General features: G+C 42.0%; 2 protein-coding genes across 12 annotated transcripts in view; one reads left to right on the top strand and one right to left on the bottom strand.

Annotated features, from left to right (window-relative positions):
* Positions 1–9,778, top strand: part of LOC131205021 (actin-binding protein WASF3-like) — a 38,067-nt gene extending 28,289 nt beyond the window's left edge. For 8 of the 10 annotated variants that reach the window (XR_009156693.1, XR_009156695.1, XR_009156690.1 and 5 more), the window contains one exon: positions 9,236–9,778. Coding sequence is in view for 3 of the 10 variants with exons in the window: in XM_058196812.1 (XP_058052795.1) it covers positions 9,236–9,260 (25 nt within the window). In the remaining 7 variants the exon portion in view is untranslated. The remainder of the gene's footprint in view (positions 1–9,235) is intronic. The other 2 variants (XM_058196813.1, XM_058196810.1) reach the window with 1 other exon arrangement.
* Positions 479–21,273, bottom strand: RLIM (ring finger protein, LIM domain interacting). 2 transcript variants are annotated; one of them, XM_058196797.1, is made up of 4 exons: positions 20,966–21,273; positions 6,511–6,702; positions 3,528–3,611; positions 479–2,705 (listed from the first exon to the last, which is right to left on the bottom strand). In XM_058196797.1, exons 2-4 carry the CDS (start codon positions 6,677–6,679, stop codon positions 1,138–1,140), a joined length of 1,821 nt encoding a protein of 606 aa, XP_058052780.1. In that variant the 5' UTR covers positions 6,680–6,702; positions 20,966–21,273; the 3' UTR covers positions 479–1,137. The 2 variants fall into 2 exon arrangements, with proteins under 2 accessions (XP_058052780.1, XP_058052779.1); XM_058196796.1 differs by lacking the exon at positions 20,966–21,273 and adding an exon at positions 20,072–20,239.
* Positions 21,274–22,865: the final 1,592 nt, after the last annotated feature.

The following is a 22,865-nucleotide window of genomic DNA, read 5'->3' on the forward strand; positions in this document are numbered from 1 at the left end:
CAACACACCGAGCCATGAAGCAGCCAGCAATCACATTTTGCTCGAGTGTGTTGTGCAAATGCAATCTGTCGTACAACCTGGCAACCTGACTTTACAAATAGTGTGTTCATCGTGAAAATTTGTACTGGGAAAGCTCAGGTGAGTGAAGCCGTTGTTGCAGCAGCAAACGTGCCCTTTTTAATCTTTCCAGAAAGAGCTCTGCAGCCAAACTATGCAGGCATCTTATGCCTCAGAGGCTGCAGAGGACTCACTCGGCTCAGTTATCTTAACTCCTGATGTTTATTTCCCCCCCCAAATAATAATAATAATAACAATAATAATAAATACTGATGAAAGCTAGGCTTTTTGCCATGAGGCTTGCTTGCCCAAGGTGGAGAACCACACCGTGTGCTCTTGTGGCTAAACACAGTGGAGGGTTAAATTCTCAAAATGTTTGCACAAAAGCACAGTGGGAAAGTCACTGACCTGTACAAAAAGCTTTTACTGTTTTTAAAACAAAAGTGTTTATTTAAACAAGCATAAGCAATTAATTAAGATATTTCCACAGCAAGATAAATATCCCAGTTAAACTATCAGGTCATTCTATGGCGTGCCATAGTGTTGGGCTTAAGACAGCTGTACAGTGGGAGAGAGGGGCTGAGGTTAGTGTTATTTACATTACCATATTCAATACCCTATACAAGAAAGGAGCTAAAATCAGACGTGGGCGATTACTTCAACTGTTCTGCCAGGGGAGTGGAGTCGTTTCGCTTTAATCCACAGTGAAGCACAGGCTAAATGACTCCAGTTAGTCGAGGCCTCCAGCATTCAACACACATTGGGGTCAGGTGGGACCGAGAACTTGATTTGTGTTGAAAAACTGAAACTATACAACAGCCAAGTGTCTTCGGGCAAATATAGTTTTCTCTTTCCTTTTTTAATTGACAACACAAACCTGGTCTTATTTTAGGAACCCTAATTGAGAAGGTTTTGCCTTTTTTTTTTTTTTTAAGAAAAAAGAAATTCCATTTCATAAGAGGAAATCACACTATTCTTTGTTTTGTATTTATAACCACCACACAAAAAGTGGCTGATGCAAGCAGCGCCTTGCCCAGGGCTCCCTCACCACGTAATCAGCTGAAAGGATACCACGGTGGCTTAGACAACGCTCTCCCGGTTAGCCGAAGCCAGGACGGCTCGGCGGCAAATTGGGCAAGTGGAATTTTCGGAGAGCCAGCGATCTATGCAGTGCACGTGATACTCGTGGGAGCAAGGGAGTTTTCTAAGCTTATTCCCCTCGGTGTATTCAGTGATACAAACACTACAGGTTTTCAGAGCGTCACTCTCACCAAAATTCCTCATGGCAAGGTTGTCAATTTGTTCTTTGGTGAGTCCTCTGGGCTGATCATCATCTTCTTCATTGAGCAGGAAAAACTGGGCCAAGCTAAGGAATGGCAAGGAGCCACTTTCTTCAAAAGTAACGGAGCCCCTTGCATTCCGCCCTTCCCGTCTCGGGCCGGCCGTGGGGGCCCCTTCCTGGCTGCCTTCATAGGCCTCACCTGATCCAGCCTCAGGACCCTCAGGGCTTGAATGGTCATTTCCGCTGCCCACTCCAGGTTGGGCCTCTGCTGTCTCCACATTTGGGGCTGGTGCCGAGCCCCCGGGATCAGCGTCGCTATCACTGTACATGAAGTAACTAAGCTCACCAAAGCCAGTCATGATTTGTCTTAACATGGTTTGAATGGCAACTGAGGTGGTCTCGCTCAGGCCCGTGTTCAGGATTCTGCGAATAGGAATCCTAATGGTGCTGACATAAGTTCTCACCCCTGCCCTTTCCGAGCGCGAAAAGGTACGTCTAAATCCTCCTCGCTCACTTTCGTAAGTGACCGTATTGTTTGGAGTCTGGGACCTGGATCGAGTTCGGTTGGCTATGCTATCTCTCTGCCTGTATTCCCCTGGACGAACCCGCCTCACTTGCAAGTCAAGCACAATGGTCGGAGGTCTCTGTCCAGGGGCTGGGGGTTCCGTACTGCCACTCGTTTCTGAAGAGCTCGCTGCCTGAGGGACAGGCCTGGCTTCAGTGGAAAAGAGAACAGTATTTTCAGCGGGCGCCTCGGAACTTGTGGCATGTTGACGTATGACCATGTGCTGCCTTGTTCTAGAACTTCCTTCTGCTTCAGCAACCAAGGGAAGATCAGGGGTTTGAGAGGATGTATTGTGATGTATCCTGCGAGGAGATTCACTCACTGGATTAAGAGGGGATCTACTTCTATCAGTCCTTGCCCGTGTCCTCCGCTGTTCAGGGCTTCTGCTTCTGGACCTTCTCTGGCCTCTCTGAAGAGAGATGTCTTCACTCAGTTCTTCAGGATAACTCATTTCTGAGTCAGGCTGCCTGGCCACGGGAGGAGAGGAGCTCTGCCTTAGGACCGGAGGAGAGGCTGATCTTGAAGTCTCAGTGTCACTTTGGCTGTTTTCTAGGTCCTCCCCAGTGGGGGGCTCTATGGGTGGCTCACCCTCAGTTTCTGTACTTGGGTTCCCATTATTGCGGTTGACATTTATCTCCAAACTAAATCTGAAATCTCCACTGTTTGGATTAGTCCGGCTTACTGCTCTCCACGACTGGTTGCCTCTCTGCCCACTTCGTGTCGTATTCCCAGTTTGCCGAACTGAATTAAGCCAATCTATTATGGAATCACCATTAGACACATCTTCTGCGGACTCTGCACCTGCCAAATAAAAGTAACTGCTATAGTTAGGCGGCTGGTATAATTCTGGGCTAAAAACTTTCTCCAAACCTTTTTTACAAGTTATGATTTTATAAATAAGGTCCTTGGCCACAGTGCAAATATTTGTTCTTCTAACTTTTGGACACCACAAATGCTTAACTCGCTGTGTCTTCCTAAATTAATCACAGCAATATCTACGGGATAGGTTAATTTCAGCACCTTTAATAGACTGTACCATCAAATAATTATTTGCCCAGTATTGAACAACTCAGCAAATGACTGTTTTATAAAATCAGGAAATAAGATAATGGATTGTGATACTTTTAATGAATTCCATTCTCTAAATTGGAACACCCGCAACCAATGAATTGCCAGGCAATAGTTTATCCATGCAACATTGCATAAGCCCAGCATGTAGTTTCATCCAGACTGCTTCTACAATATTAATACATCAAAGGCTGAACACTTGGCCAGAGAGATTTGAGCCACGCTGGTTCAGACAAGATCTCAGATAGGCACGTGCAGTTATCATGGGTAAAGCAGGCCTGCTCTGAATAAGTTCGCGGCACAGTCAGAATGCTCACCCCCTGCCTCTCTTAAGCCAGGAACAAAGAAGAAAAAGAATAGGGAACAGTCTGTGGAAGCCATTTCAAAGGAGGTGAATACACCAGTTCTAGAAACTGCATCACAACAGAAGTCAGAGGCCCAACAGGAACTCCTGGCCACAGGAGCACAATGCCTAAATTCAAATCGCTTCTTTTGTAAGTCATTTGGTGTTCAATCTGACTATCACCATAGGAACCTTAGAAGAACACTGCGTACCTCTGTTGTCTTCCGTGTGCTGCTGGGGTGGGCCTTCCTTAATTTGCTGCAGCCTTCTTAGCAGCTCTTCTTCCGTAATTTCACCTGAGGAAACAATGGGCAGGTGTTCCTGAGAAAGTCATTCACACTCATGTGCAGCCAACACTAGGGGAACCAAAGCAGAGATGGGTTTACCAAGATTACTATTAATTTTTCTCTAACATTGGGATTGTATTTTCATTTAGAGACGTGATAATTTTGGGTGGACATATGGCAATATTCCCAACCACCCTACCTTGAAAAGTTACCATACAGGGCCGAAGAAGAGAAAAGAAAAAAGAGAAAAGAAAAAGAACATAGAGGGAGACAGAGGGACAAGGCACTCTAGAAGGCAGAGATTTGGCTTGCCTGCTTCTGCCTGGGAAAAGAAAAGAGCAATCCTTCTGCTCAGCACTGCATATACAATGAAGAACAGAAGGGCAAGAAATCAGAACTGCCATGCTCATAGTCAAGAAAATGAATGGACAGTAGTGTATAAAATAAACAATATATTTTTAAAGGGAATCTGTGTGAAAGAGCATAAAAAAATATTGAATTACATCTACAGAGAGATCAATAGCAAAAAAAGAAAAACAATCTTATCTCAGCTGCTATGGGGAAACAGGGGAAGAGATCAAGAAACGTTTGCCCAATAAACAAAATACAGCTTTAACATTATAAAATATAAAACTATTCCCATGGTCAAATTCAGATGGCTGACAACTACTTGCTATTGATGCCCAGCATACCGTTACCTATTAGAAGTATTTGGGAATGTCAAATGTAAGTTTATTGGGTAAGTAATTCTAGATATCATCTAGATGCTCTTGGAAGTAACTCATTTATTATATTAGCTAGCAAAGTCTTTACCGAATGTGTCGCCATGGAAAGACTGAACCATCAATAGACTTCCTCTGTTAACTAAGAGAGCCAAAATCTTAGCATCTCTACAGGATTTTCTTTCAAAAGAATCGTTCTATAAACTTTGCTTTGATACTGCTTTTTTTTTTCAAGAGAATTAATGGCTTTTTTTTAAAAAAAATCTATTTAATTCATTTATTTCCATTTCTTCACCACCCAACTCAAACAGATGTTGGGCAGTGACCAATTATACAACAATTAAAATGTGGAAACTTCGTCACTGGAGACTGGAGACTTTCAGAAAGAGATTGGGCTGCCATTTGTTGTGTAGGGTCTCCTGCTTGGACTAGAAGACCTACAAGGTCCCTTCCAATTCTGTTAATCTGTTTAAAAAAATAATGACAATAATTTCTTCTGCCGAGTGGGACAGAATAAAAGAAAGAGTTGATGTGTGGTCTTTAAGAGAGGAATGGAGATCTGTATTCTGTAGCTGTATTTATTGCAGAGACCAAGATCTTTGGGAAGTCCATATTGTAGGGGTCCTGAAAGTATTAGCATAACTAATGCAAAACGTGTGTAATCCCTTATGCTCCAAAGCACCTGAGGGCAGGACATGAAGCAATGGGTAGAAGCTCATTAAAGGAGACCCAGCCTGGAAACTAAGGAGAAACTCCCTGACAGTGAGAACAATTAATGAATGAAACAGCTTGCTTCCCAGAGTTCTGGGGGCCCCATCGCTGGAGGTTTTCAAGAAAAGGTTAGAGAGCCCTTTGGCAGGGATTTGGACTCCAAGACCTCCAAGGTTGCTTCCAGATCTATGATTCTATGACAACTATCGGGAGCGGCCAGGGGTGAAATCTAAAAATTTTCCCTACCGGTTCTGTGGGCGTGGCTTAATCGGTAGGCGTGGCTTGGTGGTCAGATGACTGGGTGGGCGTGGCCAATAACAATAAATAATAAAAATAATAAACAAAGTATACAAAACTATAAGAGGTACCAAAAACCAACTTTCACACTTTACACACACACAACACAACACAACTGACTCACACACAATGTAAAAGCAGCTGCACTTCACCCAAAATGGCCCCTGCAACAAGCAGGAACCTCACACTTTCACACTTTACACACACACAACACAACTGACTCAAACACACACAAAATGCCACATACAGCTTTGTGAGATTTTGTGTGTTTGTGTAGTTAGAGTGAAACACTACAGAAACACACCGAATTTCAGAAAGCTGCACAAATATTTTATTTTATTATTTTATTTATTTTTTTAGATCAGTGGGTCTCCAACTTTATTAGCTTTAGGTTTGTGGACTTCAAATCCCAGAGTTCCTCATTCAGCAAAGCAGGAAATCAAAGCAGGCTGTAATCAGTAGTTGAAGTAAGCATTGCGTTGCCAGCCTGAAAGGAGCAGTATGCAGTAATTATAGGTGAGGAGGGGGAATTGCTGGGCATGGGTGGGGGCTCTTGTAAGTGGGGGCTGTTAAAAAGTGATTTTAAAAGCCTGCTAGGATCAGGAAACTCCTCTGGGATCGCCGGAGGGAAAAAAGTTTTAAAGTCAGCTCCTGTGACGATCTCAGCTGAAGTTCCCTCATAGCAGCCCAGAACCTCTTAAAATAATTGTTTTAACATATAGAAAACATGTTTTTTAAGGTTCTGGTGATGAGGAACTCAGCTAGGATGGCCAGAGGAGCCTTTTAAAGCCCCTCCCCTTTTCCTTTTCCCCCCCTTCGGCTGAAGAGGTTTTTTTAAAAAAACTTTTAAAGTGTTCTGATGATCTCTGCTCAGCCCCGCGATCATCAGAGGTTTTTTTTTTAACTTTTAAAGGCATGTTTTCGGCTGAAGGAAAACTTTTAGAAGTAAAAAAAAACCCTCTGCTGATGGTGCGGCTCAGCAGGGGCGGGGGGGGGGGGCAGGGATTTTTGCTACCGGTCCTCCGAACCAGCAGCTGCCATCGCTACCTAATCGGGGGAGCCGGTGCAAACTGGGAGCATTTCACCCCTGGGAACGGCTGAAATTAAATAACTGCTGGATTAACAGCAGAACAGCAAGATTCTTACTGTCTGAATGGCAAGCTAAGAAAGCAGCGTACCAGGTGTGCCTAGTAAGTTGTTATCTCTCATCAGCCTGTAGTCTTCTTCACTCAGGTTATTTACAAAGTGATAGAAAGCTTCTTCTCGGTCCAACCGGTCCAGCTGACTCCGGCGCTGAGCTTCCGACTGATTGATATTTCCTTTATTATTAGCCTCTGAGCTTTCCATGTTGATAAAAGTAGAAAATATTTCTAAAAATAAAAAATAAAAAAAATGATCAGCCAATTTTGGGGAGAGGGATGTTTAACTCCTTACTCCATATAGCTAAACTTCAGTGAAGAATGTACACATATATTATCATTCTACAGGAACACAGAAAAACTACAGAATGTCATACAGGCTGCTGGCACCAAATTGTGATTAAAAAGAGCACACCTGTCCACAAGAAAGATTATGCAGTATAATATTGATATATTATTTGAATCTTCTGTTTATTTTTGCACTGTTAACTGTTACCAGAAAGTTTTAACGTCTCCATAAACAGTGTAAAAATGCCTAAAACTGTAGCAATTTCAGAAATCAGAGGAAAAGCTGAGAATATTTTCTAAGCCTCCAAGGAGGAGGGAAAGGTATCTGCAACTAGACAGCCTGATTGTCAGAACAGGCTGGGCCTGCCAGGCAGAATAGAGGCATCAGCTGGCAGCAAGACCGACCAGGGTATAACTGGGACCCAGTCCTGGGGACAAGCTCTTCCCTGATCCAAATGTACGATCACCTGCTTCTGTGAACAGGCCAACATGGAGGAGAAGCATCAGGAGGAATTGCCTCCTCCGAAATCGAAGTCCAGAATAAGTGGTGCTGCAATCAAGAGAGCCCACCAGACCATGCAAAAACACAAACACCCATACATACAAATGCAGCATGCTATACACCCAAGGATGGTCAAGTACTTCAAGCTTGAAGCTGAAAGCTAGCGCTTACCTAGCTACAACCCACTGCAATGAGGATACCAGCAGGAGGAAAGGCAATAAACTCTGAGAACATCAACAGTACCTTTTTAGATGTCATCCTGCTGTCCCTTTTACATACAAAGCTATGAATTAGCTGCAAAGCACTTCTTTTAAAGTAGAACATTGTCAAGGAGCCATTAGTGGTAAGGTGACTGAAGACATTAAACTTCATGTAAACAATAGCAAGGATGATCAATCATCCAATATGGTGGAAAATCATAGTCTGCATGTTCTCCATATATTTTATATTTCTTAATTACCCATCTCTCTTGGAGACCTAGATTATCTAGATCTTCTCATATATTACCTTTAGCATAAATGGTGCGCTCACTCTATCACTTATTCAGAAAAAATAATCTGCTTTCAGCTCAAACATTAACTTCACCACCATCACCACTTATTCCACTGATAAAGTACATGTGTTTTATATTTCCCTCACCGCACAAATGAGGTAAAGAGAATCTAAATGAACATCTGCCACCTACACTATATAGCACCCAGGCACAGGATGTTTTCATTGTAAAATATTGGACCTCACACTCAGAAGAGGTGGCAGGTAATAATGTGTATCGAATACTTGTTTGAGCAGATAATCTCAACTGTAACTTTGTGGTCAAAGGCAGACAGGTCAAATGAAGTCAAGAGCAATTTGACAGCAATAGCTCTGTGGCTAAACTCACTCCATTTAATCATGCAATATCTTAGTATGGGACAGACCAATACTAAGATTAACACAATGACTGAAGTGTGCCACTAGTTTTCTTAGTTTGTAAAATAACTCCTTCCACGGAGTGTGAAGAAGAGGATGCTAAGCACCATCAGGTTAAATTAGACTAACCCAGTGTTTTTCAACCTTGGCAGCTTGAAGATGTGTGAACTTCAACTCCCAGAATTCTCCAGGCAGCTTTGGGAATTGAAGTTCACACATCTTCAAGGTGCCAAGATTGAGAAACACTGGTCTAACCCAAGACAAGATTTCTCAGGATATTCCCATCCACCTATCTATTGTTCAAGACACACAACTGTGTCTCCTGAGCTTTCCGGAGTAGATATCCATTTAAGCTCACTGCTATGCTGAGCTATATTCTGCCTTTGGTACTTTACTAAAAAGGTCCCTGGGAAAGTTAGATATTTAAAACTGGAAGCTCTGGCAACCTCAAATCATACCTGTCACAAATTCGTTAGGTTCCACTACGGCACAATTCTTGTCAGCCCTAAGCATGTTATTGCATGTCCAATCTGCATTACGTGCTTGATAATACAGGTAATCCTCAATTCAATAAGTTTTTTAATTGTATTTTAATAGTATTTATATTGTAATATTATTGTCTATTTTATCTGGCTGTGAACCGCCCTGAGTCCTTCGGGAGAAGGGCGGTATACAAATTTAAATAATAAATAAATTTACGATTACAATTGAGCCGAAATTTCTGTTGAGTGAATTTTGCCCCATTTTACAACCTATCTTGCTACAGTTGTTAGGTCAGTAACAGTTGTTAAATGAATCTGGCTTCCCCATTGACTTTGCTGGTCAGAAGGTAACGAAAGGGGACACTGCAATCTTCATAAACAAGTTAGTTGCCAAGCATCCGAATTTGGATCAGGTGACCCTGGGGATGCTGCCAGAGTCCCAAGTGTGAAAAAGTTGTAAGTCACTTTTTGTCAGTGCTGTTGTAATTTCGAACGGTCACTAAACAAACTGTTGTAAGTGGAAGATTACCTGTATGCGGCTCGCTCGCCAGCCAATATCCTGAACAATTTATTTTTTTTACAGTATATCACTTTTGCCTGGATTCTAGCTGGATGGAGCAATTTGTCTTCCTTAGGACGAATCTCCCATGTCAACATCTGAACCACCGGCAGTTGCTTGGCTACCTCCCAGACAGGAAGAGGAAGACATCAACTCACCTGGATCACACACATAACCCGCTATTTGCTCATCTAATGAATCACCCTGAGATGAATCGTTAATCATGACATCCAAGATGAGCCAATTCGGTGTTAAGTTTCTACTACAGAACTAGGAAGAGGCCTGTAGTTATTTGTTTTGGCTAATGAGTGAAAGAAAAGCAAGTCATGACCTATAAATGCAATAGGAATATGCAAAATATTCTGAGCTTAAGATGTCCCTATCTCAGTAGATAGGGCCTTTCAGTTTTTGTTCCAAAGTTTTATCCCAAGCTTCACTCAAAATGTGGAGTTTCATAGCATTTTGAACTCATTTTCTCCTTATCTTTTTTTTTTAACAGTAGATTATCCAATAAAGCAGCAGGTACTGGTCTTCTTCCTATGGCAGTATCGCTGGCTAGGAGCATTTGGGTTAAGGATGAGATGGGGACAAGACAGTTCAGAAAACCATTCTGGATGTAAGATTATTAGCTCTATTTTTTTCTATAATTTGGGTGGTAAGAAATTCTCAGCATGGATAACTGTAAAAATAGGGAATTACTGAGGGGCAGATACATGTTCCATTAACCTCTGAAACAGAAGCCCTCAACGTTTTGGGGGCCAGGAACCGGTTTTGTGGAGGCCAGTTTTTCCACCGACCAGAAGGCATGGTTTCGTTTGCTCCCTAGATCCCACACATTGCAGATGGGGTTTTATCCGCTTGCTCAGACCAGTTCTTGGTGAGCCACAGGCCAACGCCTGTCTGCAGCCCAGAGGCTGGGGATCTCTGCTCTATAACATAAAGTGTTATAAATTTGGTTCTGTGCAATAATGGATCTTTAAATTATTTTAATAGAATTTTCTTAGGAGATTATTTTTTCCTATTCGATACACATTTTGTAATACCATGATGCTTTGGAACATCTAACATGCCAAATGACAAATAGGCCAAACATAAGCCGATACTTTTAACCCCCAGAACTACTTGAACAGAGGCGCTGCTTCTTAAAACACCCAAAGTAAACATTAGCAGCTTGTCTGAGACACATGTACAAAGAAGCAAATAGTGACCGAGTTTCTGAGGTACAGTTGTAAGCAGAAAGAAAACATGTGAGTCCTGTTTCAGGAAGACGTGTTTGAGTAACATTCCTCCTCAGAAAATTATGACAATGGCCAATTCTGAAGTAATACCAGCAATAAATTTCAGCCTTAAACTACATGCACTGAAATCTTTTATTTTATTTACTTTAAGCTATTATTTTAGCTTAGGTTTTTTTTCTACTTGGAAGCAGCATTTCCCATATTACCCAGTATTACCACAGTGTCAGTGACAGACAATACAATTTGCAAATCCTGGATATCAATAAACAGGAAGTAGCTAGATAACAAATGCCAATGTTAGTCATCAGTGGCTAAAGTGAGTTGTAATTTTTCTGTTTATTATCTGGAGAAAATTCTTACAGATAACTAATGATTAATATCCTTCACTTGACATGGCCCAAGGGCTAATCAATAAAATAACAAATCCTTCACAATGCTTAAGGAGGACTTAAGAATTTGGTAAAAAATCTTCATTCTCAATTACTGTCTAAAAATAAAATAAATTAAAAAAATAAAAAAAATAAAAAAATAGGCAAGAGAGCATACACTAAAAGTAATTACAAAGCAATGCTATCAAAAATGAAAATATATGGGAGGTTACGCTATCTATTCTAATACATGCAAGCAAAAATACAGCACTCAAATCAAAATCTGATAGACACAATTCCACTTATAAACTTTCAAATTACACTTTTACCAATACGAACAAAACTGGCCACAAGTTGGGAGGTTTAACAGAAGAAGAGAATTGGAAGGGACCTTGGAGGTCTTCTAGTCCAAGCCCCTGCTCAAGCAAGAGGCCCTATACCACTTCAGATAAATGGTTGTCCAATCTCTTCTAAAAGACTTCAGTGATGGAGCACCTACAACTTTTGAAGGCAAGCTGTTCCACTGGTTAATTGTCCTCACTGTCAGGAAATTTCTCCTTAGTTCTAGGTTGCTTCTCTCCTTGATCAGTTTCCATCCATCAATTCTTGTCTTGCCCCCTGCTGCTTTGGAAAATAGAATGACCTCCTCTTCTTTGAGGTGACCCCATAAAATTTTGGAACACTGCTATCATGTCTCCCCTAGTCATTATTTTCACTTAACATACCCAATTCCTGCCACTGTTCTTTGTATGTTTTAGCCTCCAGCCCCCTAATCATCCTTGTTACTCTTCTCTGCATTCTTTCCAGTCTCGACATCCTTTTTATATTGTGACCACCAAAATTGGACGCAGTATTCCAAGTGTGGTTTCAATAAGGCTTTATAAAACACTTCATATGATCTTGATTCTATCCCTCTATTAATGCAACCTGGGATTGCATTCGCTTTTTTTGGCTGCTGCCAAACATTGCTGGCTTATATTTAAGTGTTTTACACTTGGATTCCAAGATCTCTCTCAGAGTTACCATTACTAAGCCAAGTTTCAACTAATCTGTACCAGTATATTCAGCTTTTCTTTCCTAAATGTAGAAACCTACTTATCCCTCCACTGAATTTCATTTTGTTAGATAATTTACAGGCTAATTTACAGTGCATCATATACATATGCTCATTTGGACTTAGGAACAGAACAGATTTAGAAATAGCTTCTTAGAATGCTAAAGAGTGCTGTCTATATTGCAATGATCTGACAGCTAAGAAAACTGTAGCATTCCTTTTTAACTTTTATGAGATTATTACCTGCCATGTTTCAATAACAGCATTTGGAACTGAAGCATATCCTTTCAACATTTTTTTTGCCACTAACAATATATTGTTTTAATGTCTTCTTTTAATAATGTACTACACTTTGGGGAGCAGACCAAAGCCAACCAGAATTTAAATGGGTGTATCTGGACTTGGGAAATTCCGGTATGGAAATAAAATATAGACTGAGGAGGTAGTTTTGAGCTGGATTAAGTTTCAGAAAGAACTAGTGGAAGTTTTCGATACCAAAGAAAGATGAGAACACAGGCAACTTGGGTTCTTGAATACCAATAACTGAAACTGTTCCTGAGAATTAGGAAGATTAAAATAGGCTAAAACCTTAGATTTAAATTTAGAGTGACTTCAAAAAAATTAAAAGCCAGTGATTTTTTTCCAACTCCAAATTCATCTTTCCCAGAAGCTGAATTTTCCAAAACTGAGTCATAAACCCCAGATCTGTTATCCTGTGAGCCCTAAAACTTTTACTCCAATCTGATGAAAAGAGGAAGGAAGAAAAATGACTTTTATAGGTTCCATCGCTAACCAGGGCAGACTTCGAAAGCATGACTTCATTTGATGAAGAATATCTGCATGTCCACCCAACTTCTCCACATGTGTCTTTAGTGTTTAGGTAGTGTTTCGACTTTAGGTAGTGTTCATTATGCATCAATTATTTCCCCAAAACTCAGGTACCCTAAACAGATTATAAAATCGCTTAAAGGCATTAAAATAATTAGCAGAAAAATAGATAGGAAAAGTCTGATAGGAAAAGAACCATACCCTGCAAAGAAAAGTCAGTGGCAGTCTACACCAGGACTAAAATATACATTTTGGAGTTTGGGGATATGCATGTTCAGATCTGAACCAAAATGGGGGTATTCTAGACTGGTAGGAAGGGCAACGCCCAAACCATGTCCTACCTATAATAGCTCATCCAAAACTTTTCAGGCAGTGATGTTTGTTCCAGGTTCAGAGCAAATGCCATTTCTCATTTCATGCACATCCTTATGTAAGGAAAATTAGAATAAGAAACAAAAGCCGTTGTCTGCTTTAATACAGGCATTAAGTGTTTGGTAAAAAGAAAATCTTGGGCTGAGGGTGAGAGGGTGTTAGTATAGGAGCTAATTTTGAATTCTTATGAGGAAAGCATTCCTTAAGCAGTCTTCTTCCCTGTAACCACATACCTAACTTGTCTTTGTGAAGACATCTGGAAGGCTTCCGAGAATAACTGAAGAGGCAAATATGAAGCAGGAAGCTAATCTCTGCAAACCGCATTATAAAATCAGGATCCAATTATCTAGTAATTGAACTAGATTTAAAAAGAGCTCATAAAATAAGGGGGAAAGCCTCTACACATCACAGGCCTTTTTCTAGCTTGAGAGAAATATAACTCACAATAATAGCATCATAATGTAGCTTAGTGAATGCAGGATCCACTTATTAAATTGTAATGTTCAATTCTATCAGCAAAACTGAATGAAGAGTTTTTCAATATACAGTAGTGCTTGGCAGACAATCAGAAATTTTTACAGATGAGCCACTGTAACTGTTCTTTAAATTAAATGGAGCTAATGATTAGTGCCTAGAGAACTATATCATAAGAGGCCTCTTGCTTTCATACAAGTGGATAAGCAAAAAACAAACAAACCCCAACCAGATTCTTTGAAATATAAAACTGGAAGGATGGAGAGTTAATATTGTGATGAAAGTTTAATTTATTGTCATCTTCTGGATACTGTACATGTAACTGAAATAGGATTTTAAAAAGTTATAACAAATATTAAGATTAGGCATGGAAAAACTTGGACTTCCAATCTCTTCCCCCAACCTACTTTGTATAGGAAGATTTCAGACAAAACATCAAAAATGTTCAGACATTTTTCAAGAATCACTTCTGAGTAGAAAAGCACTCATCTTCTCTTTGTTAATGTTGCAAGGCATATAAAAAATATCCCCTTGGCAATAAAAAATAAATAAACCTTACTCCTATGGAAGTCACTGAAAGCCACTTTAAATCCTAATTGCTAGTTGGAGGCAAGGAGTTCTGGGAGCCAACAATGTTAAAAAAGAAAGAGGCATTGCATCTCTTCTCCAAAACTCAATACCACACGTAGCAAGTTGAGAATTGTGACATTTCTTTCATTTTGGAACATTCTGAAGTTTTAAAAAAAGACAAATTTTGTATTATGATTCAATGATCCACATTAGAGCAACATCTTTGATATGACTTGCAATTCTGGGTCAGGTTGAGCCTGTTTTGCAGTAAACTGCCTGCAGGTGACTTCAGCCCTGGCACATTTGCCCTGAACCAATTTGGCCTTTGGACTGAGAGAGATCCCCTACTAATGTTATGCAGAAATGTGTTGCTGCTGTTTTAAATACCAATTTCACCACAGGTAGACCTCAACTTATGACCACAATTAAGCCCAAAATTTCTGTTGCTAAATGAGAATTGGTTAAGTGAGCTTTGCCTCATTTTATGAACTTTCTTGCCACAGCTGTTAAGTGAATCACTGCAGTTGTTATGTTAGTAACATGGCTGTTAAGTGAATCTGGCTTGCCCATTATCAGGTCACAAAAGCAAATCACATGGTCCCAGGACAGTGCAACCATCATAACTATGAGCCAGCTGCCAAGCACCTGAGTTTTGATCATGTGACTATGGGGTGCCGCAATGGTCATAAGTGTGTAAAAAAATTATAGCCCACATTTTTAACTGCTGTTATTTAGTGACTTCACACAGTCACTAAACAAACTGTTGTAAATCGAGGACTACCTGTAATTAAATGTCACAGATTATCAAAATTCTATATTTTACTTTCTGTTTTAATTTGGACTGTAGTGAGTTAGTAGTTTGATGCTGCACTACTTGTAGTAATTATAAATGCATAAAAAGTATTATTACTGGTACTACTAGAGAGATACCGATTTTATATATATTGATACAAAAGCTACGAGTGGTGCAAAGAGCCAGGGAAAGAAACAAGCTTGGCCTCACAAGACAAGATAGAAAGACCTGCACATGGATTAGAGAACAAATGAAAGTATATGATATTGTCAAGAGACTAAAAGAATAAAAATGGAAATGGGCCGGTCACATAGCAAGAACAACTGATGGCAAGTGGACCAAGGCGGTCATAGAATGGATCCCACTTGATAAAAAGTGCCCACAAGAGACCTAAAGCAAGATGGATGAACAACATCAGCAAGTATTGCGGGCCCAACTGGCAAAAGAAAGCTCAGGACCGTTTTGTTTGGAAATACGCGGAAGAGGCCTTCATCCTGCAGTGGATAAGACAACAGGTAGAATCATATTGCACACTGACACATACTCACTCTCTCTCTCTCTCTCACAGTTGCTCAGCATTATTCGTCTTGAAATATTACAGGACAAGGAATTAGTTTTAAAGTGTGATTGATTGACTTGTCCTTGGCAAAAAGTTGCTAATCCATTGGCGTTATCTTGTTCAGGGTGATGATTGACTCAAAAAAAAAAAAAATCAGAGCCATTTTACCCAGAATCAGCAAGTTGAATCAGATTGGCTTTTGGCCAGATGCTGTGCTGAAAAGCTCTTCTGACCTGCCACTGAAGTGGCATGAGGTAAACTGCATGATTGTGTCAAGCTAAATCTCCCCAAGGTCTGCATGGCCCCATTCATCATAAACAAGTCTAAAAAGCGGCTCCTCATGAAATTAAGGGCTCTTTAATTTCTATATATTAAGGAACTGATGGAAACGGAATGGGGAAAAACAGGTCAGAATAACAGGGCTACAAAGGCCTTTAGGAAGTTACACTGTGCCTCCTGACTGAAAAGGCATTCAGATTGATGGGAGTTGAAGGCCAAAATATCTAGACAGCACCTGGTGCCTAATCAGCCAAAAGGTTTTATGGATGCACTTGGCAAACTCTGTTTTTTGAAGGTGAAGAAAATAAGATTATAAATAACAGAATAACAAAGTTGGAAGGAAACTTGGAGGTCTTCTAGTCCTGTATCCAGTCTCTTAAAAGCCTCCAGCAATGGAACAATTACCACTTCTGAAGGCAAGGTGTTCCACTGATTGATTGTTCTCACTGTTAGCATATTTCTCCTTAATTCCAGGTTGCTTCTTTCCTTGATCAGCTTCCGCCCATTGCTTCTTGTCTTGCCCTCTGGTGCTTTGGAAAATAGGTTGACCTCCTCTTCTTTGTGGCAGCTCTTCAAATATTGGAAGACTGCTATGTCATCTCTAGTCCTTCTTTCCAGAACTAGACATACCCAATTCCTGCAACCATTCTTCAGGTCAAGGATATTCTTTCAAAAAGTGAAAAAATTTCATCCCACCCTCTATCCTCATAATCGGCACTGGCAGCTTCTTTGAAACTAAGGTCACAGCAGAATTTTAAACTGATAGAAAGTTCTCTTTCAAGATCACAGGCCACCTTCTGTAGAGCCAACTGCAGTTCAGTGCAACCAGGGTAAACATGTAAAAAATATTAAGGATTGGTTCTACATGAATCTCCCTACTGGTTAAAAAGAAGAAAAGAAAACCATTCTGTCAGTAGAAATGTTTCACAAGGTCATCTTCCAAAATTCATTTTGAAGCTTGTGAAATGATCTGGACATTTCTGCCTCTTTTAGCCAGTTTTTCTACACATATGAAAAACCTATAAAATGGATAAAATATCAAGGCTTACAAAATTTATCAACATCAAAAAATTATGTTAGAACAGATTATCATTCTGAACCAGATCCAACCTTCAGAAGATCATGTAAACAGCCACATATACCGTAGTTCCCCGACTTCTCAAAAGTTAATCACTTTAGCTACCTGGGGGGGGAAAAAAAAAATCAAAGCCGCACTTCCCAAATTGTGTTACTTATAGTTTTAGGCAATTTTACTACAAGCCTTCAACTACTGTAAAAAAAGTGTTAGGCAATGGCGACCACCTCATCTCAATCCTCTTCTTTCTCACGCTCTTCCTTTGTTACATTCATTTTTTATTTAAGTACAGAAAAGGTGGTTTGAAACTCTTAAGATATTATGTAATTAAAAGCTTGGACCAAACATTCCTTTCTTGCTGAAGTCTTTTTTCCTCCACTTGTTGCCTTAAGCATGACTCATCTTATACAAATATTTGATAATTGCCAAACAATTATCAATTAACACAGTAAGTACTAATCAGGGATAGAATCTGGAATGCAGGCATTATTGTATAAAACTATGGAAAATGGAGAGAAAAAGATGGAAATATCTGACCAGTTTCTAATCTTTTAACAAAGGCTGGAGAATGCAAAAAAGCCAATAGAGAAACACTAGATGCCTAAACTGCATTTCTGAGTAGACGCAGAACATAGTAGGGATGAGAAAAATAAACTTCTAAAGGTACTGAGAACTGTGTACTTGGAATGCTTGAAGTAGTTTCCATTCAAGCTAGATGGAGCTACAAATTGCCCAACAATCCTTATTTTCAAATTGTCTTACATTAAAATAATTTTAAGTTGACAAAAGAAATCTTCCAAATGTTGAACTTCAGAATTTAGATACATTTTTTCATGTAATCAACTGCTGAGTTGAATCAATATTCTTCTAAACAATTTTTCTATTTTTTCCATTACTTTATATGCATTTGTGCTAGATTTGCTACCAAAGGTTAGGGTTTTTTTTTCAAAATGACATATTGGTTGGAAAAATGAAAGGTAAATTTTTCTCCAACTGGAGCAATCTAATTGGTCTACCAAAACATTGAAACTCTTCATGTGAAGTTTTCCTGAACCTGGCAGGGATTCAGACTTGCATCCTTAGTAGCACTGATACCCCTGGAGAGAAATAAAGCTTAACAATTATTAAGCACAGGAATAACAAATTGTTGACTTCCATGGCCAACCAGTAATTTACATTTAACTATGTACCAATGCTCCTGGTAATTATCCCAGAGCAAGCCATCACCAAATCTTTTTAAAAAGAATTAGTTTATCTTTTCTTTCAAACAAAATCTTCTTTACTTATTTCTCACTAACTTGGGCTCTCACTCCCCCAGGATTACAACTTTGGGTTATTTCGCAAGAGGAGGTGATCTCACTGGTCTATTGGCTTCCCGTTACTTATGCCTGGAACTTCAACCCAGCACCTTTCAAGTCTCATTTCCACCACCTACCCTTTTAAATTTCACACCTACTCTGGAACAGTTTCCATATCCCAAGCAGAACACTGTATGCTAAAGAGCAGATGTTAAACAAATTGGTAGATTCTAGCAATATAGTTCCTCTCTATGTACGGCTCAAATTTTAATTAAAAGTTGTTTGGGGTAACTCTGTCTTTTAGAAAAAAGAAGAATACCACATACAATGAAGCCATTATATGCTAGCCGATCATTTAAAAGAAAACATAATTTGACTTAAATGTCAATTATTTTCATGTTATACTTGAATCTCACACCAGAGCTTTTGGCAGAATTCAGTACAGCTGGTAACTTAACCCATTTAAAATTCTTTATATCAAAACTAGGAGTAACTCAAAATTTACTATATAATTACCTACATCCTGAAGATAGCTATTCCTGCACACTGTCAGTATAATTGATATTCTTGTCATCATAAAGTAGTATTGTTAACAAGTGGTTGGACTGAGCAAATTACAGAAACCTGAAAGGATGAAGGCACAAAGTAATAAAACTAGGTGCTTCCTGTTTGGTTAGGGGTGACAAATATCTGAATGGGTCCTGATCACTACCGTAACTAACCATGAGTGTGTCTTTCTGGTATTTGATGAAACCACACCGGTGAACCAAGGACAACCCCAAGTTCTCTCATTTGATTTATGGGCCAAATAAACTCAGATTTAAAACCAGACTATTTCTATTGCTAAATGTCTACGGACATTGTCAGTCGTCAGGGGTCTCCAACCTTGGTCCCTTTAAGACTTGTGGACTTCAACTCCCAGAGTCCCTCAGCCAGCAAAGCAAAGCAAAGCTGGCTGAGGGTCTCTGGGAGTTGAAGTCCACAAGTCTTAAAGGGACCAAGGTTGGAGACCCCTGATCCAGGTCGTGGTCGTCCTCCAAAACTGGGAGAGACTATTTCTAATTTACAGAGGACATGAATCTCTGGGATCTATAAAGGAACCACAAAATTCCATAGCCTGTGACCATCAGAGGGGATGATGACCCAGGAAAGGGGGGAAAAAAAGAGGCCCCGCTTCCCCCTTCCTGCCTCTACCACACCCTAAGGAGACACACGGGAAGAATGGTTAATGCCAGGAAGAAAAATCGCCCCCCCCACCCGAAATAGGCAAAGGAGAGGAGAGAAGCCCGCTTGACCTCGGGAACCGAAGAGGCTTTTTTTTTTCCTGGGACAGCCACGCTAGGTGGGATTTTCCTGGCAGAGCCGTGACTTTCAACCAACAGCCATGACACATCAGAAGGCAGCCCGACCTCGGAGCTCCAGCGAGGATCAGAAACGAAACTCAGGAGGAGGAGGAGGAGGGGGGGGGAGACCGAGACCTCGCACGCCGCGATTTCTCCTCATCGAGCTGCTGTCCCCGGGGGAGGGGAGGGGAGGGGAGGGAGGGGGCTCCCGATTTAGGCGGGGGCGGCGATGACTGGAGAAGGGCCTGGGGAGGCTAGATCGTCAGGCCAAGCCAGGCCCACACTGGCCATTGAGGCCGCTCGCCGCGGGGCCAAGGGCGGGCCTCTCTCCGCGCTCCCCGATTTACGGAGGGGAAGGCCTGGGAGGCCGTCAGCCCCGCCGGCGAGAGGCGATGGGAGTTGTAGTCCGGCGGATCGAGCGATCATCCCGCCTCGCGAGGGAGGGAGGAAAAGAAGGCAGCGGCCCTGGGCGGAGGACGGGCCTTGTTGCCGCGCGACCCGAGAGCCTTCCCTCCCCGCGGCCTCGCGCGCCGCCGCCGCCGCCCCGTCCCCCGTCTTCCCCCTCAGCCGCCCTCCCAGAGTCCGCCCGTCCGCCGCACCCCCTCGTACCGCCCCTGAGGCCGCGGCGTCGTTCCGTCCCGTCTCCCGTTTCTCCCGCCCGCCGACGCGTCTCCTCGGCCTGGCTGGCTCGGCGGCGGCTGCGTCCCTTCCTGGCTCCGCTTCGCTCTCTCAAGCGGCCATTTTATGCTCCATTGTTACTAAGGAACTCGGGGCCGGAAACGGCGAGGGTAAGTCGGGAGGGGGGAGGGAGCACGGCGGGGGGGAAGGAGCGCAAGCCGACGCGGTGATTGGTTGGGTGCCGGGCGGCGGCCCGCGCAATAGAGGAAGTGACGCGACCGGCTTCCCTCGCCCCGCCTCGCAGCGCGCGCATGCTCCCTGAGCTCACCATCCCTTCTCCCGTTACGTTGCTCGGTGGAAGGGAGCGGCTGGAATGGTGCAGAGCGGAAAGGCAAGGAGAGGGGATCATAGAGTCCGAAGCGCAGGGAGGGAGCGGCCCTATAGGCTGGCTGCCGCTGGGCGGCCATTTTGAAGGCCAGCCAAGCTGAGGGGTGGTGGTCTCGGGGCGGCCTGAGGGGCTTCTTCCCACGGTGGAGAAAAGCGCCCGCGAGCCTCTCCCCGATGCCAGAGAAGCCGCTGCAATTCGGAAAGGCCGTTTGGTCCCTGCGGCTCTCGCCTTCCCGCGGGACTCCAAGACCCATCACCCACAGCCCGGGGCCGCTTCCCGCTCTGTAAACGGGTGGCGGGGTGTGTGTGAAATGAGTGTGGAGGGGTGTTTACAGCTATCTGCAGCCTCGTCGATTCCCTCCCTCCTTCCCTCCCACTATTAGACTTTACAAGCGATAGAGGTGGGTGAGGACTACAACACCTATCCGTCCCATCCAGCCAGCCATATGCCTTCTTTGCAACCCCAACGGCCCCCCCATCACTTTTCGCACTGCTTACCTGGAAGATGGGCTGCATCTCTCCTCCTCCTCCTTCATCGGAACACGTGACAAGACTGACTTCCTCGTGGGTGCAGCATGATGGGTCCGGAAGTCGAAGGCTTTGGGAAAGATGGGGCCCCTGAGGCCTAGCTGCGTTGTGAGAGAAGGCTCGATCGCGCCTCCTGCACAGCTGTAGCCATACTTGCCTTCCTCTCCCTGGTGCTTGTGGATCAGGTTCAAGTGCACCAAGCGCCCCATCATCCACAGCAGGGCTGGCTGCATGCCTTGGCCAAAGCAGGCATCCCTACAGAAAAGGCAAATGGAAGTCAGGGGTGGCCTCCCAAATGATTCCTCTGGTTGAGCAAAAGTCTTGCAAAAACACTCGCCCTGAATTTATGAGGAAGGTCCACACCTTTCTCACAGATTAACCTTGTCAGGGATTTATCCTTTTTTTCTCCCTGCATTGGATAATCAGTCCATTGGTGCAAAAAAGAAAATCTTGCCTCATGCCTTTTTTTTCACAATTGGTCAGTAAGTGTCATCTTTCAGTTTTTCATTTCACTTGATATTCAGGATAACACGATCAGGTGGATGGTGGATTATAGCTCACCAAAGCTGTCTTTTAGATGCTGCAAAGTTCTGGTCTTTTCCTTCCATTTCCCTAATTTCCATCTTTTGGATAATTTGTGTATCAAATAGCAACATCTATATCAATTCTAATACATGAAGTTAGTACAGTTGCCATAAACCTACTTTCTGTGGCGTTCCAAATGTGATCTGTTGCCAGCGTTGTCATCTTTAGGGCACCAGCTGGAAAAGGGTGGTGCATATTTGTAATGCTAATTAGATGAGCAATAATGAAATTGACATGAGAAGAAAGGTTTATCTGCTATACTAATATGGCCATAGACAGGAATTACTTTCTAATTGAAGAAAAGCTGTCAAGTTTTGGACCAGATGAGCAGAAAAGATCTTTTAAGTTTTGTTCATGAAATACACAAAACATTTAAAACATCTAATTCAAATGTGAAACAGTGGTTTTGATCTTCCCTAATGGTTGACCCATTCTAAATTTGAAAAGTTTTGCACATCTCTCCTTTTATCATTTCTATTGCTCCAGTTTAGCTTTCTGTGAGCTGTAAGATACAGTTGAACAGTTGTTGCAGATGTAAGGATGCGGTGATTTATAGTTTGAACTAATGTGTCCAGATTAAATTGACCATCTCTTAATCCTTGCCTTGTGGTTTCATATGCTTTGCTCAAGATAGATGGAAGCTGGATGTAATCTGACCACTTCCTCCCTGCTGGTCTTCCTAATTGTAACTGCCAGGTACAATGTGGCTGTGGTTGTTACAACTATAATTTATTCTGAAATGGGCGGTCATGGTCAGTTGGAAAAGGAATAAATGTGGAGTGAAACAAAAATATTTTCTCCACTGAGCTAGTGAAATGGATCTGCCCTAGCCATCCTTGCATTTAAGCAAGATCCACTGTCATCAGTACCTGGATGGAGATCACTAGAAATTCAGGGCTGTAAACTCAATTGCAATTTTTAAAAAAATCTCATAAGAAAATAGCATAATGATTCCCTGTTATTGCAAAAATACTTGGATGTGCCCGTCAAGTTGTTGGTGCTGAGTTGAGGGACCAGAATGGAGCCTGTATTTTTAATTTTGCTCTTTCTCTGCCTGAAGGCAATTGCAAGGAAACATCACTCTCATCTCCCTTTGAAATTTGCTTCAGCCTGTTGGGATAATGGCTAAATATGAAAATGTGGCCAGAACAATATTTGTTCTGCCAAGACGAAGGTGAGAAAACAGCTCAACATCTTACCACTGGGTGGGACGCATCTGACATGTTACCATTGATACCATCCTGTGTGGAAGATGATGCCACTGACATTGTGTCCTGCAAAATGC

Source organism: Ahaetulla prasina, chromosome 11 (genome assembly GCF_028640845.1).
Source record: "Ahaetulla prasina isolate Xishuangbanna chromosome 11, ASM2864084v1, whole genome shotgun sequence".
Taxonomy (NCBI): Eukaryota; Metazoa; Chordata; class Lepidosauria; order Squamata; family Colubridae; genus Ahaetulla; species Ahaetulla prasina.

What these genes read in the sequence shown, in the direction of transcription:
- RLIM (XM_058196797.1), bottom strand. Translation starts at nt 6,679, where the DNA reads ATGGAAAGCTCAGAGGCTAATAATAAAGGAAATATCAATCAGTCGGAA. An exon ending in CAACTTACTAGGCACACCTG is followed by an intron (nt 3,612 to 6,510) that starts GTACGCTGCTTT and finishes TTGTTTCCTCAG; the next exon opens with GTGAAATTACGGAAGAAGAG. An exon ending in GCACACGGAAGACAACAGAG is followed by an intron (nt 2,706 to 3,527) that starts GTACGCAGTGTT and finishes TTTATTTGGCAG; the next exon opens with GTGCAGAGTCCGCAGAAGAT.